This window comes from Pangasianodon hypophthalmus, chromosome 8 (genome assembly GCF_027358585.1).
Source record: "Pangasianodon hypophthalmus isolate fPanHyp1 chromosome 8, fPanHyp1.pri, whole genome shotgun sequence".
NCBI lineage: Eukaryota > Metazoa > Chordata > Actinopteri > Siluriformes > Pangasiidae > Pangasianodon > Pangasianodon hypophthalmus.
Window position 1 is genome coordinate 23,522,158 of NC_069717.1, and position 17,571 is coordinate 23,539,728.

General features: G+C 39.1%; 1 protein-coding gene across 2 annotated transcripts in view; it reads left to right on the top strand.

Moving 5' to 3' along the window:
• The window catches only part of slc12a5b (solute carrier family 12 member 5b), a 67,400-nt gene that overhangs the window by 37,734 nt on the left and 12,095 nt on the right, over window positions 1-17,571 (top strand). For both annotated transcript variants that reach the window (XM_034306881.2, XM_026925612.3), the window contains exons 5-25: window positions 2,998-3,052; window positions 3,370-3,500; window positions 3,827-4,074; window positions 4,370-4,581; window positions 5,917-6,084; window positions 7,628-7,726; window positions 7,875-7,932; window positions 8,077-8,251; window positions 8,342-8,460; window positions 9,287-9,385; window positions 10,895-11,014; window positions 11,355-11,459; window positions 11,971-12,139; window positions 12,264-12,459; window positions 12,822-12,991; window positions 14,061-14,192; window positions 14,287-14,394; window positions 14,970-15,095; window positions 15,962-16,149; window positions 16,550-16,564; window positions 16,940-17,073. In XM_034306881.2, coding sequence (XP_034162772.2) covers window positions 2,998-3,052; window positions 3,370-3,500; window positions 3,827-4,074; window positions 4,370-4,581; window positions 5,917-6,084; window positions 7,628-7,726; window positions 7,875-7,932; window positions 8,077-8,251; window positions 8,342-8,460; window positions 9,287-9,385; window positions 10,895-11,014; window positions 11,355-11,459; window positions 11,971-12,139; window positions 12,264-12,459; window positions 12,822-12,991; window positions 14,061-14,192; window positions 14,287-14,394; window positions 14,970-15,095; window positions 15,962-16,149; window positions 16,550-16,564; window positions 16,940-17,073 — 2,827 coding nt within the window. The remainder of the gene's footprint in view (window positions 1-2,997; window positions 3,053-3,369; window positions 3,501-3,826; window positions 4,075-4,369; window positions 4,582-5,916; window positions 6,085-7,627; window positions 7,727-7,874; window positions 7,933-8,076; window positions 8,252-8,341; window positions 8,461-9,286; window positions 9,386-10,894; window positions 11,015-11,354; window positions 11,460-11,970; window positions 12,140-12,263; window positions 12,460-12,821; window positions 12,992-14,060; window positions 14,193-14,286; window positions 14,395-14,969; window positions 15,096-15,961; window positions 16,150-16,549; window positions 16,565-16,939; window positions 17,074-17,571) is intronic.

Below are 17,571 nucleotides of genomic sequence, written 5' to 3' on the forward strand. Positions count from 1 at the left end.
AGTGCTAATTTCCCCATGTATGGAGACTTTTGGGACACCCTGTAGTATTAGTATAACACTAATACTAATACTAATACAATTCTCCTCAGTATAGTGTTATTTTAATACTCCAAAAAAGCCTGTAATTTGCCCCAATGTTAATCCAGCCATCAGGTGGGCCATCAATCCAGACACTGCTGAACCTGTGGGATTTTCATGTACAACAGTCTCTAGAATTTACACAGAATGTTGAGAAAAACAACAACAACAACAACAAGAACAAGAACAAACATCCATCGAGTGGTGGTTCTATGGGCAGAAACGCCTTGTTGATGAGAGAAGTCAGAGGAGAATGGCCAGACTGGTTCAAGCTGACAGGAAGACTATGTTAACTCAAAAAACTACTCTTTACATCTGTGGTGAGCAGAAAAGCATCTCAGAATGCACAACCTGTAGAATCTTTCAGAAGACCACATGGGGTTGCACTCCTGTCAGCCAAGAATTGGAATCTGAGGCTATAGTGGGCACAGGCTCACAGCTGAAAATGGGAAAAGGTCCAGGCAATATTTTTTCCAATTTCCAACTGTGCAGTTTCAATGAGCCTGGTCCTTTATCTGTGTCTTACTGACAGGTCTCCTCTGTTTGGGAAAAAGACTTTTTAAGTAGTGTTTATGAAGCCTGCAGTCCTCTCCACACTCCTAATCCCTCATCTCTTTCTCCGAGGTGTGTGCAATGCTATGCTCCCACAGCTCAGCTATGGCACTGTGCTCTAGCGTTGTGTCTGAAAGTGTCTAGTGTGCATTAGGGCTGTATAATTAATTACACTCTATTTTAATCGTGATCACAATTTTTAATCCTGATCACAAATTCCTCAGTAATTGACCGTGATATTGGTAAGCTTCGATAAGGTTAGCTAATGGGGTAATGGTAGATAATGGAGTAATGTCAGACATTGCTTTTATTGATTGTAGTGCAGTAAATCAGGGTTGTGTGTCTAATCTCAGCCAACTCGGACAATTTTCTGCTTCTGCTTCCCCAAACACAATGAAACTACAAACTAATGCAGTTTTTGTTCGTTTGCATAGTCAAAGCTAGACAAGGCATGCTAGACCTGATCTACGATAGCCACCTTTACGTTTGTCTGTCTGTTTGGTTTTTGGTAGTTTGTTCAGTGTGTAAATATAGTGATATTTTATAGAATTTAAGGGATCCAATCTACTGATGTACAGTCTTACTGGGATTCAAAGACTTATCATTTGAAGGATTCTAGGTTTATATTGAAAATGGTGAAAGAAACTAAAATTTCAGAGAATTAGGCAGCTAATAGGGATTAATAAATGATCGCTAAATGCATTGTTGTAAATGCATTGTTCACTTTCACGTTAATGAATTTGGTCTTTATTGTACTGGCAGATATATGAGAGAAAACATGTAAATAATAAAGTGCCCTCATACAACCACATCATTCCTACTGTAAGCCTCCATGACCACGAGGCTCTGAAATAAGTCTTCTCTATATGTTTTACTGCATTTCCTTTATGGAGGCTATCATTTTTATTTTTACCTACATGATGTCTTTCACCGCCGTGAAGCAGTGCATGAACAGAACATCATCGCCATGAAGAGATGAACAGATGCACACACATACAGGGTTTTTTTCATGTGTCTACATTTTCTCTTGCTTGTTCTCATGTTTGTCTCTTACACAAACACATCTTACTGTATATCACAATCAGACTCACGCTGCCACTCCAAGATATCAATGTGTAATTTTATTTCATTATTGATTTGAGTCAATTATTACTAGTGTGCTGCTGCATTTATATGAATTTTGCATGTGAGCAGATAAATCAGTCAGTTTTTTGAAAGGAATTTATAACCTGTGCAGAGGAGAAACACTGGCAGTAAGACCCTTGAGGAATTTACCAAGGTGTCCTACAATACATCATGTTGTCTTCCAGAACTATCCATGGCTCTGAAAGCATTTCCATATAATGCTTTAGAAGGATCTTATGTAAACATTAAGTTATTGCAACTCCCTGATGAAATCTGATTAAAGTCCATTTAAGTTCTATCTTTGGTAGCACTCGTTGTCTAGCTTTTGGCACCTTCACTTTGTGTTTCATGTGTGTTTCCATGTTTACTAAGGTATTGTCCATGTTCTAGGGTTTTGTTTGTATGCATTTCACTTATTAAATGCTATTCTTCACTTGCATCCGTCTTTGACTCAAAAACCTGACAATTACCTGAATTACATCATCAATTACCATTTATATCTTTTGTGTTGAACACTATTTGGTTATCATTGTGGTGAGTAAGGGATTTTACATGTGTGCAACCTCATATTAATACCCCAGGGAAACAAAAAATAATCAAAAGGAAGTTGTTTTTAGAAAAATAGTAGGAAATAAATATTTCTGAGACTGCAACATTAAAAAATGTAGATTTGTTAAAAGCATGACATTGGGCTGTATTCAGAGTTGATTTAAACACTACTCAGAGAGATGCACTTTTGGGGGGAGTTTGCCATGAAAAAAAGTCCAGCACCACTATATGTAACCACACTGTGTCACACGGAAATGTATGTTTTGGGTTGTAGGTTCACTCAAAAAAGTATGAAACACCATTCAATGGCAATATTAAATACATAAATATGACATTGATAGTTAATTAACTGGTCATATTGTCAAACAAATAAGAGCAACCTTCTTATTCAGTCCACATTTTCTATCCCAATTTTTTTCCATGCTTAATGGCAGGTGCTTGTGTTTAAAAATGGTGGTCTGAATGCTATTGAAAAAAAAACCAGACACCTCTATTGTAGAAATTTCTGCCAACTTAGTCACCATTTCTGAACATGCATCATAGATTGCAATCTTTTGAAATGTTTGTTAGTGGTGTGAGTAATTTTGGCACATGTTCTTTGAAAGAAAATACTATTATCCTTTTGGTTAAAGGTGTCAGTAATTCAGGAACTGATGTATATGGATTTAAGTCTGTGTTTATGTCTGTTTGCAGACTATGCTGACTGCCATTTCAATGAGTGCAATTGCTACAAATGGAGTAGTGCCAGGTAAGCAAAATGCAATGGCCCCTGTCTGTGTGGGTGCGTGTGTTTATGTACGCCCAGAGGATGGCTGTCCTCGTGTTCTTTATGGGCAGTTAGTCACAGTACACAGTACAGTTCCCCAGAGAGCTGAGTTCAGCTCCTGTCCTTTAGCGATGTGTATTTGTGCCATTATGTGTGTGCTAGTGTTAAGAAGGTGATGGAGAGACTGATTATATATATATATATATATATATATATATATAATAGATATATATATGTGTGTGTGTGTGTGTGTGTGTAAGTAAGTAAGTAAGTAAGTAACTACTGTGCATCTGTTTCAGCTGGTGGTTCATACTATATGATCTCCCGCTCACTGGGGCCGGAGTTTGGCGGAGCAGTGGGCATCTGTTTCTACCTGGGAACCACTTTCGCTGGAGCCATGTATATTCTAGGCTGCATTGAGATTCTCCTGGTATGAGCAAACACTGCGTTTTGAATGGCTTTTTACAGTGTTTTTATCCAATACTGACCAAGAGTATCACAATAAGCACAGCGATCAAGTTAATAATTGCACAGTGAATGCATATCAACTAAGCAGCCCTTAACATGACATCATTTATTAATAGGTTTGGACAAATGTTTGTTCACCATTTACCTAAATCTGAATTGTCATAGTTTGTAAGCTAGCTATGCTTACTATATGTCTCATGCAAATATGCATATATTACCAATAATGAAAGTCTGAATGTGTACATGATCTGTAACTTGTACACTGTTCCGCTCTTTTCTGTGCTGTAGATCTACATTGCTCCACAAGCGGCTATATTTCAGATCGAAGGTCTGGATGGACCTGAAGCCGAAGCTGCAATGCTCAATAACATGCGTGTGTATGGCAGCATCGTTCTCTCCTTCATGTCTGTGGTGGTGTTTGTCGGCGTGAAGTATGTCAACAAGCTGGCGCTGGTTTTCCTCGCCTGCGTCATCCTCTCCATTCTGGCTGTTTATGCTGGTGTCATCAAAAGCGCCTTCGACCCGCCAGACTTCCCGTAAGCTTGTGCACTGTACTTCATGACAGAGTCACATGAACTCTGCATTACCACTAATATAAGCTAAAAGAAGGAATGATAACACAGTATTTCTCAAGCAGATAAGATGGATTTGTCTTAGCTGTAGTTTATGCATTCTTGAATAGTAAGTATGAACTGTGTAAAAACTGCGTGTTAGATTTGATACATGAGAATATTAATAACAAGAATCTGATTAATCATAGAGTCAGACATTTGGGTATTTTAGACGTGACAGATATTTTACCCCACTAACTGAGCTTCTTGCTCTGTGTAGGATATGTGTGCTTGGTAATCGGACTCTGGTGTCTAAGGGCTTTGATATCTGTGCAAAAACCATCGAGACGGGCAATGGCACAGTTACCACCAAACTCTGGAAACTGTTCTGTGACTCTGAGTTCCTCAACGCCACCTGTGACGAATATTTCACCAACAACAATGTTTCTCAGGTGCAGGGCATTCCCGGCATCACCAGCGGCATCCTGGCAGGTGAGAAAGCTGTGTGAAGCTGCTGCTGAAGTACTAAAAGCTAGTGTTGCGATACTCGAGACAGTCTTAAGAACATAAATCAATGGTCTCAGTCTTGTCATAAACTCGAGTGAAATTTACGTGGTCTCATCGTGGTCCCAGTTTACAAAGACTAAATTTTTTTTTTCAACACCACCCGAGACCAGAACCTCATTTTCATGAACAAGTACTTTGTAATGTTCTCGTTATAGTACAAATGTAAATGTCTATCTCTGCATTCCTATACATGTCAAGTGTCTATGTTTCCAAATACTTCAAACTCTTATGTTCAAAATAATATAGCACAAGTACTTGTAATTCAAAGCTGTATTTGGTCTCAGAAAGTTATATGAGCCTAAACAAATTCTAGCTTTTAATGCATTTTATTTACCTGCTGTGTGCTTAAATCAACGGAAATGTGCCTCGATTTGCAAATCCTTACCTGTGATGTACTGCTTCCTGTTGCATTTCTTAATGTATAACAAGCAAACTCTGTCATTTCATTTATGTCACACATGCTCTTTGACCACAAAAGCCACCCACCACACACACACACACACACACACACACATAACAAGTGCTTTATGCAGCAATGATATAAAATAGAATTACACTGCAGCATTTGCAAGAAGAATGGGATATGCACAACATGTCCTATATATGTCCTGTGTACTTAGTTGTACAAAATGATAAAATCAACGTAGATGTGTTATTTTAGTTAATTCAATATAAATTTCATGTCAGGTTAGGAAGATACTACAACCAGCAAATCACATCTGAGCATCTGGTCTCAGTCTTGACTTGGACACGAACCACCAACCCCAACCAACCCCTGATTGTAATATATTGATGATTATATTATAGAAAGATAAAAGGTATGGGGATCCTGACTGGTGCAATGGTTTAAGCATTTAATCTATCATCAGGAAAATATCAGTCTAAATGGAGATCAAAACAAGAGGGCGTTACACTCAGGGTAATCACCTGACACAACTGTTACTGATAGGCTGTATGAATCTACAGTCTGGTCTAGAATGAAATCAAGCGCAGCCTTGCTTCTTGCTTCTTTAAACCGTTCTGTGTGGTTTTCTTATGAACATTTGTTAACAGCATGCAGTTTGATGATTATGATTATATTGATGTCTTTTTATCTTTGAAAGATAGGGGGCTTAGCCCAGCTAGCACATTTATGTCTGTATATAAGATATATATAAAAAAAGTATTCATAATATGTCATGTCTTAGTTGATGGGATATTTGAACAAATGATTGTGTAGATAAGAAATGTACTGAAAATGAAAATGTTTCTCTTTGATAGAGAATCTCTTCGGCACGTTCATGCAGAAGAATGACATCTTAGAGAAGCGAGGTATTCCTGCCGTGGTTGACCCCGACACCCCAATAACCAACACTAACCGCTACGTGTTAGCCGACATCACCAGCTTCTTCACCCTGCTGGTGGGCATCTATTTCCCCTCTGTCACAGGTCAGTACCACTTCATCACTGCTTAGAGGCAGATTCTTTCTTAGTGAAGAGTGGGATTTATGAAACCAGTGCCTTATTAATACTGCATCTTTGTTTTTTATTCTATCTTATAACAAACAGTGGATTAATCCTTTAATAAACAGTACTATATATTACTATTTATTAAAGATATTACTTATTAATGTTGACATTACTATATATCATTGCTATTATTTTATTATATATAACAATTTTTCCACTCTGTTTAATGCATCCTGAACTGCATCCAGCACCTATTTCTACTTCCACCATAATGTAAATTACAACTGAGCCTACCAGTTCTGCTTAACGTGTAATATTTGTATATTGGGTGCAATATTTGTATATTAGCTTGGTAATTGTGTTGTCTTTGATGTGTGTGTGTGTTGAATGTATCGTGTTGGGACCAAACACCAAGAAAAATTCCTAATACATGTAAATGTATATGCTGAATAAAATGATTCTGATTCTGATTCAGATTAAAGCTTTGAAAGAAAGGCTTTTGGTGTGTTTTAGGTTTTAGCTTCATCAAGTCTTTAGACGTTCTGACAGAGAGATGTAGCAAACTACTTCCATTAGCTAACTACAGTAAACATTAATAGAAGAATTTAATAGTTTATCCAGCTGCCTGCTGCATAGTTCAGTTTTAATCCATTGTCTTTTTCAGTGATTTATAGAGTAAACATTTGGGTGCAAATTGAAATCTTTTGACTCTTTTGAGTGTTTTGCTTTACAGCTCGTCAGAGTGTTTTATTCAAGAGTGTATTTTATATGGTCTGGACAGCACAGTATAACTGAAATGTCTTCAGGCTGATAGGAGATACTTAGCTCTGTGATGGGGCTAAAACCTAAAACACACCATAGACATTTTACCTTTACCTTGCACTGAAAATCTAGAGCTTAATGAAACAGGGAGTGAAAGATAGAACGAGAATGTGTGTGCGTGTGTGTGTGTGTGTGTGTGTGTGTTGACAGCACTGAATTGTTGAGCTGTGATCCATGCAGCACTGTATCAGCACAATTTGACAAGATTACAGTGGTTTTCATGACCTCTGCCAGTCACACACACACACACACACACACACACACACGCACGCACACACACATGCACACACGTGCACAAACTGCAGCAAATCAGATGTCTAAACAGACAATAATACGATTTTTTCCACTGCTCTGTTGAATTCGAAGGTGCTGATTCATTTTCCATAGCAGCAGCTCTGACAACAGTGCCGGCTGTTATCCAAATCACATGTTTCTACTAATGCAATCGTTGTAATGCGTTATCATTTCTATAGTAACAACTCATTCACAGGGACGTGTATAGCTGACACTGACATACCCTAAGCCTAATAATTTAATTTACCAAAGAAAAACACATAATCATTGATATGATGAAGCTTTCTGTAAGTAGTTTTTTTTTATTGATGCAAGGAGTCTCCAGTTTTCGGTATAAAGGAGTTTGCACTTTCCGGATCATCAGTAACATGACAAGCTGCGTTTTTTGTCTATGTGTACTTCATAGGTATCATGGCTGGCTCCAACCGCTCTGGTGACCTGAGGGACGCTCAGAAGTCCATCCCCATTGGCACCATCCTGGCTATCTCCACCACCTCCACCATATGTATCCTTCAGTAGCCTATGATCCTGCACTTGCAGAACCTTGCAGCAATTGAAATGTGTGTGTGATATTAAGCCTCCTGCTTATCAATGTTTATTAGTAATGATAGTTTGAGTGTCAGATTTTTTTTCCTGAGCTCTGGCTCTGTCAGACATGTCCTGTGTGGTTCTGTTTGGGGCCTGTGTAGAGGGAGTAGTGCTGAGAGACAAGTGAGGAACTTCCTTGCACATACTGTACAATACTCAGTGGTCACTCAAAATATTCTCATTCCTGATTCGTACTCTTTCTAGTTGACTTGTGGATGTACATATCAGATTCAGACTAAAAATAGCTTGTCATTATGCTATGCACAGGTTTGGTGAGGGTGTCAGTGGGAACCTGGTCATTGGTACACTGGCTTGGCCCTCCCCTTGGGTCATCGTGTTTGGTTCATTCTTCTCCACCTGCGGGGCGGGGCTTCAGAGTTTGACAGGAGCACCTCGTCTCTTACAGGCCATCGCACGAGACGGGATTATCCCCTTCCTCAGGGTGAGTGTGAGAAACATGGACATGGAATGAGAATGTTTCTTTTACATGCTATTTTAATGATGTGTACGCGCCACATATGCTGTTTGGCAGGTGTTCGGTCACGGGAAGGCTAATGGTGAGCCCACATGGGCTCTACTTCTGACAGCCACCATATGTGAGATTGGTATCCTTATTGCCTCTCTGGATGCTGTCGCACCCATCCTCTCTATGTACGTAACGCTAATACCTTTGATGCATTATGCTCAACCATCTCATCTAGTTAGCACTGACCAAAGTGTAACTCTCGTACACTTTGATTCCTTTGATTAGGATGAATGTCATAAATAATGCATTATGGAATATTAGTTTAAACCTTTATTTTGTGAGTGCAGACCATGTTCTCAAATAAATGACATGAAGACTGATTGTGGAATTGTAAGAAGTGAAGAGAACTCTGAAACTCGGACTGAAGTTCTGGGTGGCTTTTTCATCTACTGCCAAAGAACTCCAACTTAAATTGATGTATGCTGTACCTTGTGTGTCTTTCCAAGGTCATACATTTTGGTCTTAGATGTAGCTTTAGACGAACATAAAGGAATCCAATTAAAGACCTTCTTGAGGATAATCACAGAGTTGGTGTGGTAGGGAAGGAATGGCATTAAGGATTGGGATGAGTTAAGAGGAAAAGGGCTGATGACTGGAAAGCTCTTCATCTGATGTGTCAATTATCGAGCCAAACAGGAAGACATCTAGTACAACCTGAAGTGTTTGCATTTGGTGCAATTGGTGCAATTGCCACAAAAGCCCATCATGAGCAAACTTCATCACTGGTGAAGAAAGAAACAGATGGGAATTTAAAGGAAGTTCAGGCATGGTCTCACAAACTTCAATTATTTCATAACCCCATTTCACTGGAGTGTCCCTGATATATTAATAACTAAAACACATTTCTGCTCTTGTCCTGTTATTTACAGCAATTATCTCAGTTTATTTTTTATATTAGGCTCATTATATCTGTGTACAGTCCTCTAATCTCATGCCGTTCCATTTGCACAGGTTTTTCTTGATGTGCTACATGTTCGTGAACCTGGCCTGTGCTCTACAGACGCTCCTCAGAACGCCAAACTGGAGGCCACGCTTCAAATTCTACCACTGGTTGGTGCAACGTCAAGTTCACACGTTGTTAAAGTTACACAAATAAAGAGGCCTGCAGGACATATTTGTATAATATCGCCAAATGTACAGTAACAACAGTCTTGAACAGACTACACATAATAACACAGGGTTCTTCTATCTTTTTATACTTTTTAACACAAAATTCATACTTTATGTCAGTGGTTTCTTAAAATGGGGCACAGGGAGACACAGGGGTTCAGAAAGCATAGTATGGGGTGTGTGTGTGATCCTAATCAGAGCGTATTCCCACCTCATACCCAGGATTCACCGTGAATCTGACCAGGACACTGCGGCTACTCGAGATGAATAAATGAATGATTGAACTTTTGACTCCATTTGCCAGTGGTAATACCACATAAATAAAATGAATTGCAGTAATCGTTTAAGAGTGAGCTGTATATCCTTACTGGGTTTAAAAGTTTTACCCCTAATGTGCTGTTATTACACATCGCTAATTGAATGAGGCCAATTTAAATGATCTATGGCAACTGCTTCCATAAAGCAGTAGGCTGAGTTTTACACTCAGTGATGTAATATAGATTTTTTTTTTTTTTTCAATTTAAAGTAACAGTCAGTTGGGTTTTTGAAAATTGTGTCCTTAAGCAAAACATCATAACCAATAAGTAAGGAATAAAACACTATGGGAATGTGATGTTATAGGAAAATAATTTAAAACAAGGTGGTGTGATGTGGCCAGACATGAAATGGAGGCACTGTTACCATGCCAAAGTTGATTATTTTCCCAAAACAGTACATTCTGAAGAGTTTTATTCCTCTTATATCACAGAAATTTGTCAACAATTACAATTGTTGAGTTACAGTGATATGACGTATTTTTAACCATTTATAGTTACAGTTAATGTTGTGGAATGTCCATCAAGTTAGACAAGTTAGTTCCTGTCATCACTTATGTTATAGCAGCTATAAACAGTTGTTCGCACCACAAGCCTTTCTTTTTTCTCTCTCCTGAAGTTAAAAAAAAAAGCAGTTAGTCAAGCGACCGAGAAACTAGAATGTGCAAAACCCTCCATCCTGGAAATTTTGCTGTGGCAGACAACCTACTGAATGTTAGAAAGTGCTGACATCGGAGACTCTTTCCATATGTTTAATAAACTTCTCCTTACAGAAAACTTCACCATATCAATGATTATCCATTTTTGTTGACATAACAGCATGCTCTGAATTTAATTGCTTTAATATCAGGCTTAGATTACAAGTCTCTGTGAATGAGTTACTATAGAAACAATAACATATTTGAATTGATTAACATTAATATAAACCTATGATTTGAATTACAGCTGGCTCTACTGTCAGAGCTGCTGTTACAGAAAATGAATCAACACTTTATGACTAATCAGATTCGAGAACTCAACAAGAGGCTCTAAATCTAAGGACGCGTATGGCCAAAGCCCAGCATTGTTTTGTGATTTTCCCTACACAAAGACATAAATAACGACATTCACTCTTCTGTGTTTTTCCTTTATCCAGGACTCTGTCCTTTCTGGGTATGAGCTTGTGTCTCTCCCTGATGTTCATCTGCTCTTGGTACTATGCCATCGTGGCCATGGGCATTGCAGGCTGCATCTACAAATACATCGAGTTCTGTGGGTAAGCAGGCATAAAAACCCCTGGGAACACAAGCAGACACGAAGCCTGAGGCGTCACCACACACCAGATAAGCCTCTTACCTGGCAAAGTGCTATAATTATCCACTTTTTTGGGCCAGGTTGGCAGTTTTGCTCTTGCCTTTGTTTTAAGAGCCGCTGGATCAATATGCTGCGCTCTGTTATTTAATGCAATTTACTGTGGCGTAAAATCACTGCAGCATGTACAGTATGAGACACCATTAAGATATTGGATAAGGACAAAGGAATTAGGAGTGCTCTAATCAGTGTAAAAGTGCTATTAATGAAGCCACCTTGACTCTCGAGGGCTTTTTCTGTCTCAGGGCGGAGAAAGAGTGGGGCGATGGGATACGCGGCATCTCTCTCAGCGCTGCCCGTTACGCTCTGATGAGGCTGGAAGAAGGACCGCCTCACACCAAAAATTGGAGGTTAGCAAAACACCTGTTAGCCATGCACCAACAATACACTCATCCACTCATTCAGCGATACCTTAGATCTAAAAGATACATACCCAGACCTAATTTTTAACTGGTGTTCTCAGATTTTCCAACCAATTTACTCTAGCTAACAAAATGACATTCTTAAAAGTTGTAAGGCGCCAGTAAATGGTACATGTGGCATCCCTTTCCATGTTCCCCAAGAACATCTTCTGCGATTATAGAAACATGTATAATATGTAAGAACAACAGGGAAGCAGATATATTGTTGTTCGCTCAGTGTTATAGTTATAATGTCAATTTAAACCATATACAGGAGCTTTCATAAAGTTACTCAAATGGCATTTTGATGTTTCTGCATAAATTGGATGTTGACTAACGTTGTGTGGATGTCCCTTGTTAGATGGGAAATAATTTTTAATAAATTAGATCTCTCTCTCTCTCTCTTTCTCTCTCTCTCTCTCTCTCTTGCTCTATTTTTTTCTGCTTCTGTCTTTCCCAGGCCTCAGATCATGGTGCTGGTTGGTTTAGATGGCGAGCAGAATGTGGAACAGCCACGCCTCCTCTCACTGACCAATCAGCTGAAGGCAGGCAAAGGCTTGACCATCGTGGGTGCTTGTGTTGAGGGCACATACCTTAACAACCACACACAAGCACAGAAAGTTGAACAGGTCAGCATGTAAATGTGCACGCACCCACACACACACACACACACACAAACACACACACGTACACACACAAGAAAGGAAAAGAAAAGCTCACTCTAAATCAAGCGTCCCTGCTTCTGCCTCTCAGTCCCTGAGGAAGCTGATGGAGACAGAGAGGGTGAAGGGCTTCAGTCAGGTGGTGATCTCATCCAACCTGCGTGATGCCACCTCTCATCTGATCCAAGCCGGAGGACTCGGTGGCTTACGCCACAACACTGTGGTCATCAGCTTCCCGAAGAACTGGAAGCAGCACGAGGACAACCGGCAGCTAAGGAATTTCATTGGTATGACACTGAGCCTCTGAGGTGTAGAGCTGATATTAGCACCGAGTTCTTATTCTGAGAAATGTCCAACACAGAACAAGTGATATTGAGAAAAAAGTCTGTTACAGTTTGGCTTTTATAAATGATGTTGACTGTAATCGTTCAAAATGTACAAGCAACTACTGTTCCTGTAAAATTGAAGATGAGATTTTGAGATGTGAAAACACATTTCATAATTTTGTTGCTCCAAAATTTAAAGAGATGAACTGTTTCAGTGAGATTTCCATTTCTAGCTAGACAAGAGAAGACTTTTGGGAAATAATTTGAATTAGGCCAAAGGATTACAAAATACATTGGTGTGTTGGGTTTTTTCTCTGTTTTAGAGGTTGTGAGGGAGACCACAGCGGCTCACTTGGCTCTTCTGGTGCCAAAGAACATCGCTGCGTATCCGTCCAATGGCGAGCGCTTCACTGAGGGCCACATCGACGTCTGGTGGATTGTCCATGATGGAGGAATGCTTATGCTCCTGCCGTTCTTGCTGCGCCAGCACAAGGTACTCATGCAGCCTGCTGTAATGGTTTTCACTACCACAGTATCTGCTTACAGCTCCAAGGTTTGACATTAAACAACATCAGTCCACAGTCCAGATACTAAGAAATTAGCTGCCACCTTTTTGTTGCTTATCAAAATTAATTTAGGATTATAGTGTTTTCTGATTTTCACTTTTGATCTGTAGAAGCATTTCTCATCAGTACTGTGATGTATTTCTGAATAAAGCAGGCTCCGAATTTTTTGCTTGATGATAGCTGAGTTGAAGGGAGATGGAGGTAAAACATGACATGATATTATTGTTTAATTTTTTTTTTCCTGCTTAAATGTGCATGGGGATTTAGTAAAAATCAAAAGACTAGGGTCATGAACTAACAAAGTCATTGCCTTTACCTGTATAAAATAACATCTAATAAGGAATAACACACTTGTGGGCATGCTGTTACAGGAAAATAATCAAAGATGATGCAAAACAGAGTTACTGTTACCATCCCGAAGTTGATTTTTTTCCAATAACTGCATGTGCCCGAGTGTTTTATTCCTCTTAAACTACATCAATTTGCCACTGCTAGCTATTTTTTTTAGTAAAAAATGACATATGCTTGGTCTATTTATAGTCATGTTGTGGAACATCTGTGAAATAAGTTACTTCCTGTTATCACTTCCATTATAACAGCTATAAACAGTCGTTTTCTTACCAGCCTCTCTTTTCTCTCTCTCTTGAAGTTAGTAAGACAGAAAAGACAGCTTGTGTCCACCAGACTGAGAAATTGGATTGTGAAGACTTTCCAGTGTTGAAAAACTGTAAATTTGCCTCGCAGCTGGCACTACTGTCAGAGTCGCTGTTTTAGACAATTAATCAACACCTTCTGACCAATCAGAATTGAGAACTCAACAGTGCTGTGGTTTAATGGTCATTAAAAACTGACTGTTTCATCACAACCTTAACACAATGTCTGAGTGATAGGTTGGGCTTAAACTGCTATAAAAAGGCCAGATGTCATATTTCAGTCCAGGGTGTGTGTGTGTGTGTGTGTGTGTGTGTGTGTGTGTGTGTGCCTGTGTGTACTTAGGTTTGGAGGAAGTGCAAAATGCGCATCTTTACCGTGGCTCAGATGGATGACAACAGCATTCAGATGAAGAAGGACCTGATGACCTTCCTCTATCACCTGCGACTCGATGCTGAGGTGGAGGTGGTGGAGATGGTGAGATGCATGACTTTACACATCTACACACACACACACACACACACACACACACACAGATACGTACTGACCTCTTCTCACCCTGTGCCCAAAGCATGACAGTGATATCTCAGCTTACACCTATGAGAAGACTCTGGTAATGGAACAGAGGTCACAGATCCTTAAAGAGATGCACCTTACCAAGAACGAGTGGGAGAGAGAGGTACGGCGTTACCGCAGTTTTATACATTGTAGTGTCTGTCTGTCTTTTAACTCTTTCAGCTGATCAAATATCAAGTACTGGTCTAGAGTCTAAGCAGCTGAGTGTAAGTGTGATAATCGCTAAGCTGATTCTCTAGTGTAGAGATGTGTGTAAATACCTGAAGCTTTGACATGAACAGGAAATAGAATGGAATATAACAGAAGAAAAAAATAGAAGAGAAGAGACAAGAACAGGAGAGGCGAGCAGAAAAGAAAAAAAAAAGAATAGAACAGAAAAGAAAGGAATATAGGGTACAATAAATAAATTAAAATATACTGAACAGAAGAAAACAAATGAATAGAAAAAAGAACAGAATATAAAAGAATAGAATAGAATACAACAGAATAGAATAAAATACAGTAGAAAACAAAAGAAAACATTAGAATAGAATAGAATAGAATAGAATAGAATAGAATAGATTTTTTTGTATACTTTTTACTGTCTGAAAGCAGTTCTGTAGTTCTGCTTCTAGTAAAACAGAAAGCAAATGTCTCAAATCATAAAGTTTGTGTGTAAAATGTTTTTTTCCCCTCCAGATTCAGAGCATCACAGACGTGTCCCGTGGCTCCATCCGCAGGAAGAACCCATCTAACCCACATCCACAGAAGAACATCAGTGAGGAGCCTGCAGGGGGCAGTACTGAGGAGAAACCAGAGGAAGAGGTAGTTCTGTTTAAAATGATTTTAACGTGATAGCACTGGTTCTGAAACTGGACCTAATCTCTAACTCTGGAAGCGAGCACTGATGATGAGAGGGGCTTGATAACAACTGTAGTTATTCACACGACCACCACTAAAATAAGACCTAAACAGTTTGATGTGCTTTGTACACTAATGGTAAAAAAAAATGAGCACAATTGACATTGTAATGATGAATTAATGGTCTAGAAAAGGAGTAATCATTTTACTTGCAGTTCTAACAAAATGAAAGCTTATTTTTCTGATGCTAAAACTTCGAACTTCATTTGATAAAGCTACAAACTCAGAATGAACAGCTGCGGCTGATTTCTTTCTAGCCCAGACTGTAGACTCTATTCGATTTTGTAATGATGGAGAAGACATATGTGGTGTAATGAACATGGAGGAGGTGGGTTATTTTCTCAATCACTGACTTCTCAAAAAGCCTTTGGTGCAGAAACTAGAAGTAATTAGCCTAAGCAATTATCCAATCCAAAGTACAAACGAAATGAAGGGCCAAATGGCAGCACTGCAAGTTTTATGTGGTTAGAATGCTTACTATTCAGAAGAGATGATTATGGACTTGAAACACGAATTATGGACTTGAACACATGCTTTCACTGACTGTGTTCCTGTGTGTATACGTGATAGTTTTATATCTATGATGAAATGCCATGCTAAAAGAATCAAACATAATGGTTTTATAACAGTAACACTGAGTTACTAATAAGTTGGAATTTTCACCTTCGTGACCATGTTTTATTTTTTATCGTAATTTTTTTCCCCCACTGATCCCTTCCTCACTCCTTGTTCTCCTCTCTCAGTCTGTCCGTCTCTCCTGTTCCCAACAGGTACAGCTCATCCAAGGTAAGAATGCCACGCCCACCCCGACAAGCCCCATCTCCCTGACTCCTGCGGACAAAGGGGCCATGAGCCCCAGTGAGGAGGTGCAAATGACCTGGAGCGATGACTTAGACAAGTCCAAGAATCCATCCGTGGCCAATCCGGAGACTACTAAAGACATGTTTAACATTAAACCGTGAGTCGTGCTCTCACCCAGAATCATTTTTGGTAAATATCTGCCTCAGAGTAAGTAATGTCACAGGGATTTGCTGATGCAGTATAGGATGCTGTTATGTTACGGGCAGCCATCTTGGACAACTGAAAACAGTCAGCCTGACAATCTGTCAATCACCAATAAGGGAAAAGAAAAAACTAAACATATAATCAAACGCTGCACCCAGTAGAAATAACCTGCAACAATTTACGTTAAATAATTTAGTATTACAGAATATACAAGTGTTTGTGAATTTTTGTGGGTTTTTAGCTTTAATCAGTCCCAGTGTTGTAAATGCTTGTATTGCCAGGTAGATAGTATCTGAGATATATTATGTAATGAGCTCTAAACACAATGTTGTTCTCTTCTGGTCATGCTTCAGGGAATGGGAAAACCTGTGAGTACCCTCTCATTTTAACATTACACTCTCACACACCCCTTTTCTGTATACAATGTGATATATAGTCAGATTCAGAGTACACAGTGATGAGATGAGATGTCTGCTTTCAAAGCACTTCCCAAGACTTCGACTTTTACCATATAAGAAGTATTTTTATGCTAAAAAACTTTGAAAACCAATCAGGCCAATCATAATTCCTAGTAGCAGACCAGCTTTGGATATCTGAAGTTCAGTGTTACTTATCTTTGGATATCTGAAGTTCAGTGTTACTTATCTTTCGTTTCTGTTTAGACCTTTCAAGCGTCTGATTTTTTTTTTTTTTAAGAAAAAAAACATATTATGACAGCGTTCTCCTCATCGTGTCTTTTCCAGGAACCAGTTCAATGTGAGGCGCATGCACCATGCGCAAAAGCTTAATGAAGTGATTGTGAAAAAGTCACAAGACGCAAAGCTAGTCCTGCTAAACATGCCTGGGCCTCCCAGAAACCGCACAGGAGAAGAGAACTGTATCCTTCCTCTCATCTTCTTCCAGTTTGCTCACTTTGAAACAGATGTTTATGAAAATTCTGTTGACAATATAAGTCAAGTCAAGCCAAGTGGGTTTTCATTGTCATTCCGCATCATAGCTAGCATACGACAGACTGAAATGTCGTTTCTACAGGACCATGGTGCAACACATACCCAAGACTACATAAAGTGCAAATACACAACAGTGTGAGACGAGCGCAAGACAATAAATACACAGAGCAAAATACATAGAACTGTAAACATGCAGAACTGTGAATACACAGGACAATAGCTACACAGTGCAGTGACAACAGAATAGTGTTGTGTGGGAAAGCTATTGCAACAATGATTGAATCTACAAAAAAATATATTTTCTAATTTTAGTTTCTGAGGTTTCAGGTTCTGACACAAGATTTAAAATCCAGTTACATTAAAATCCAAATGCACTGAAGTTGCTACTAATGTGATTTATGCAGAGATCACTTTTCCAGTGTGAA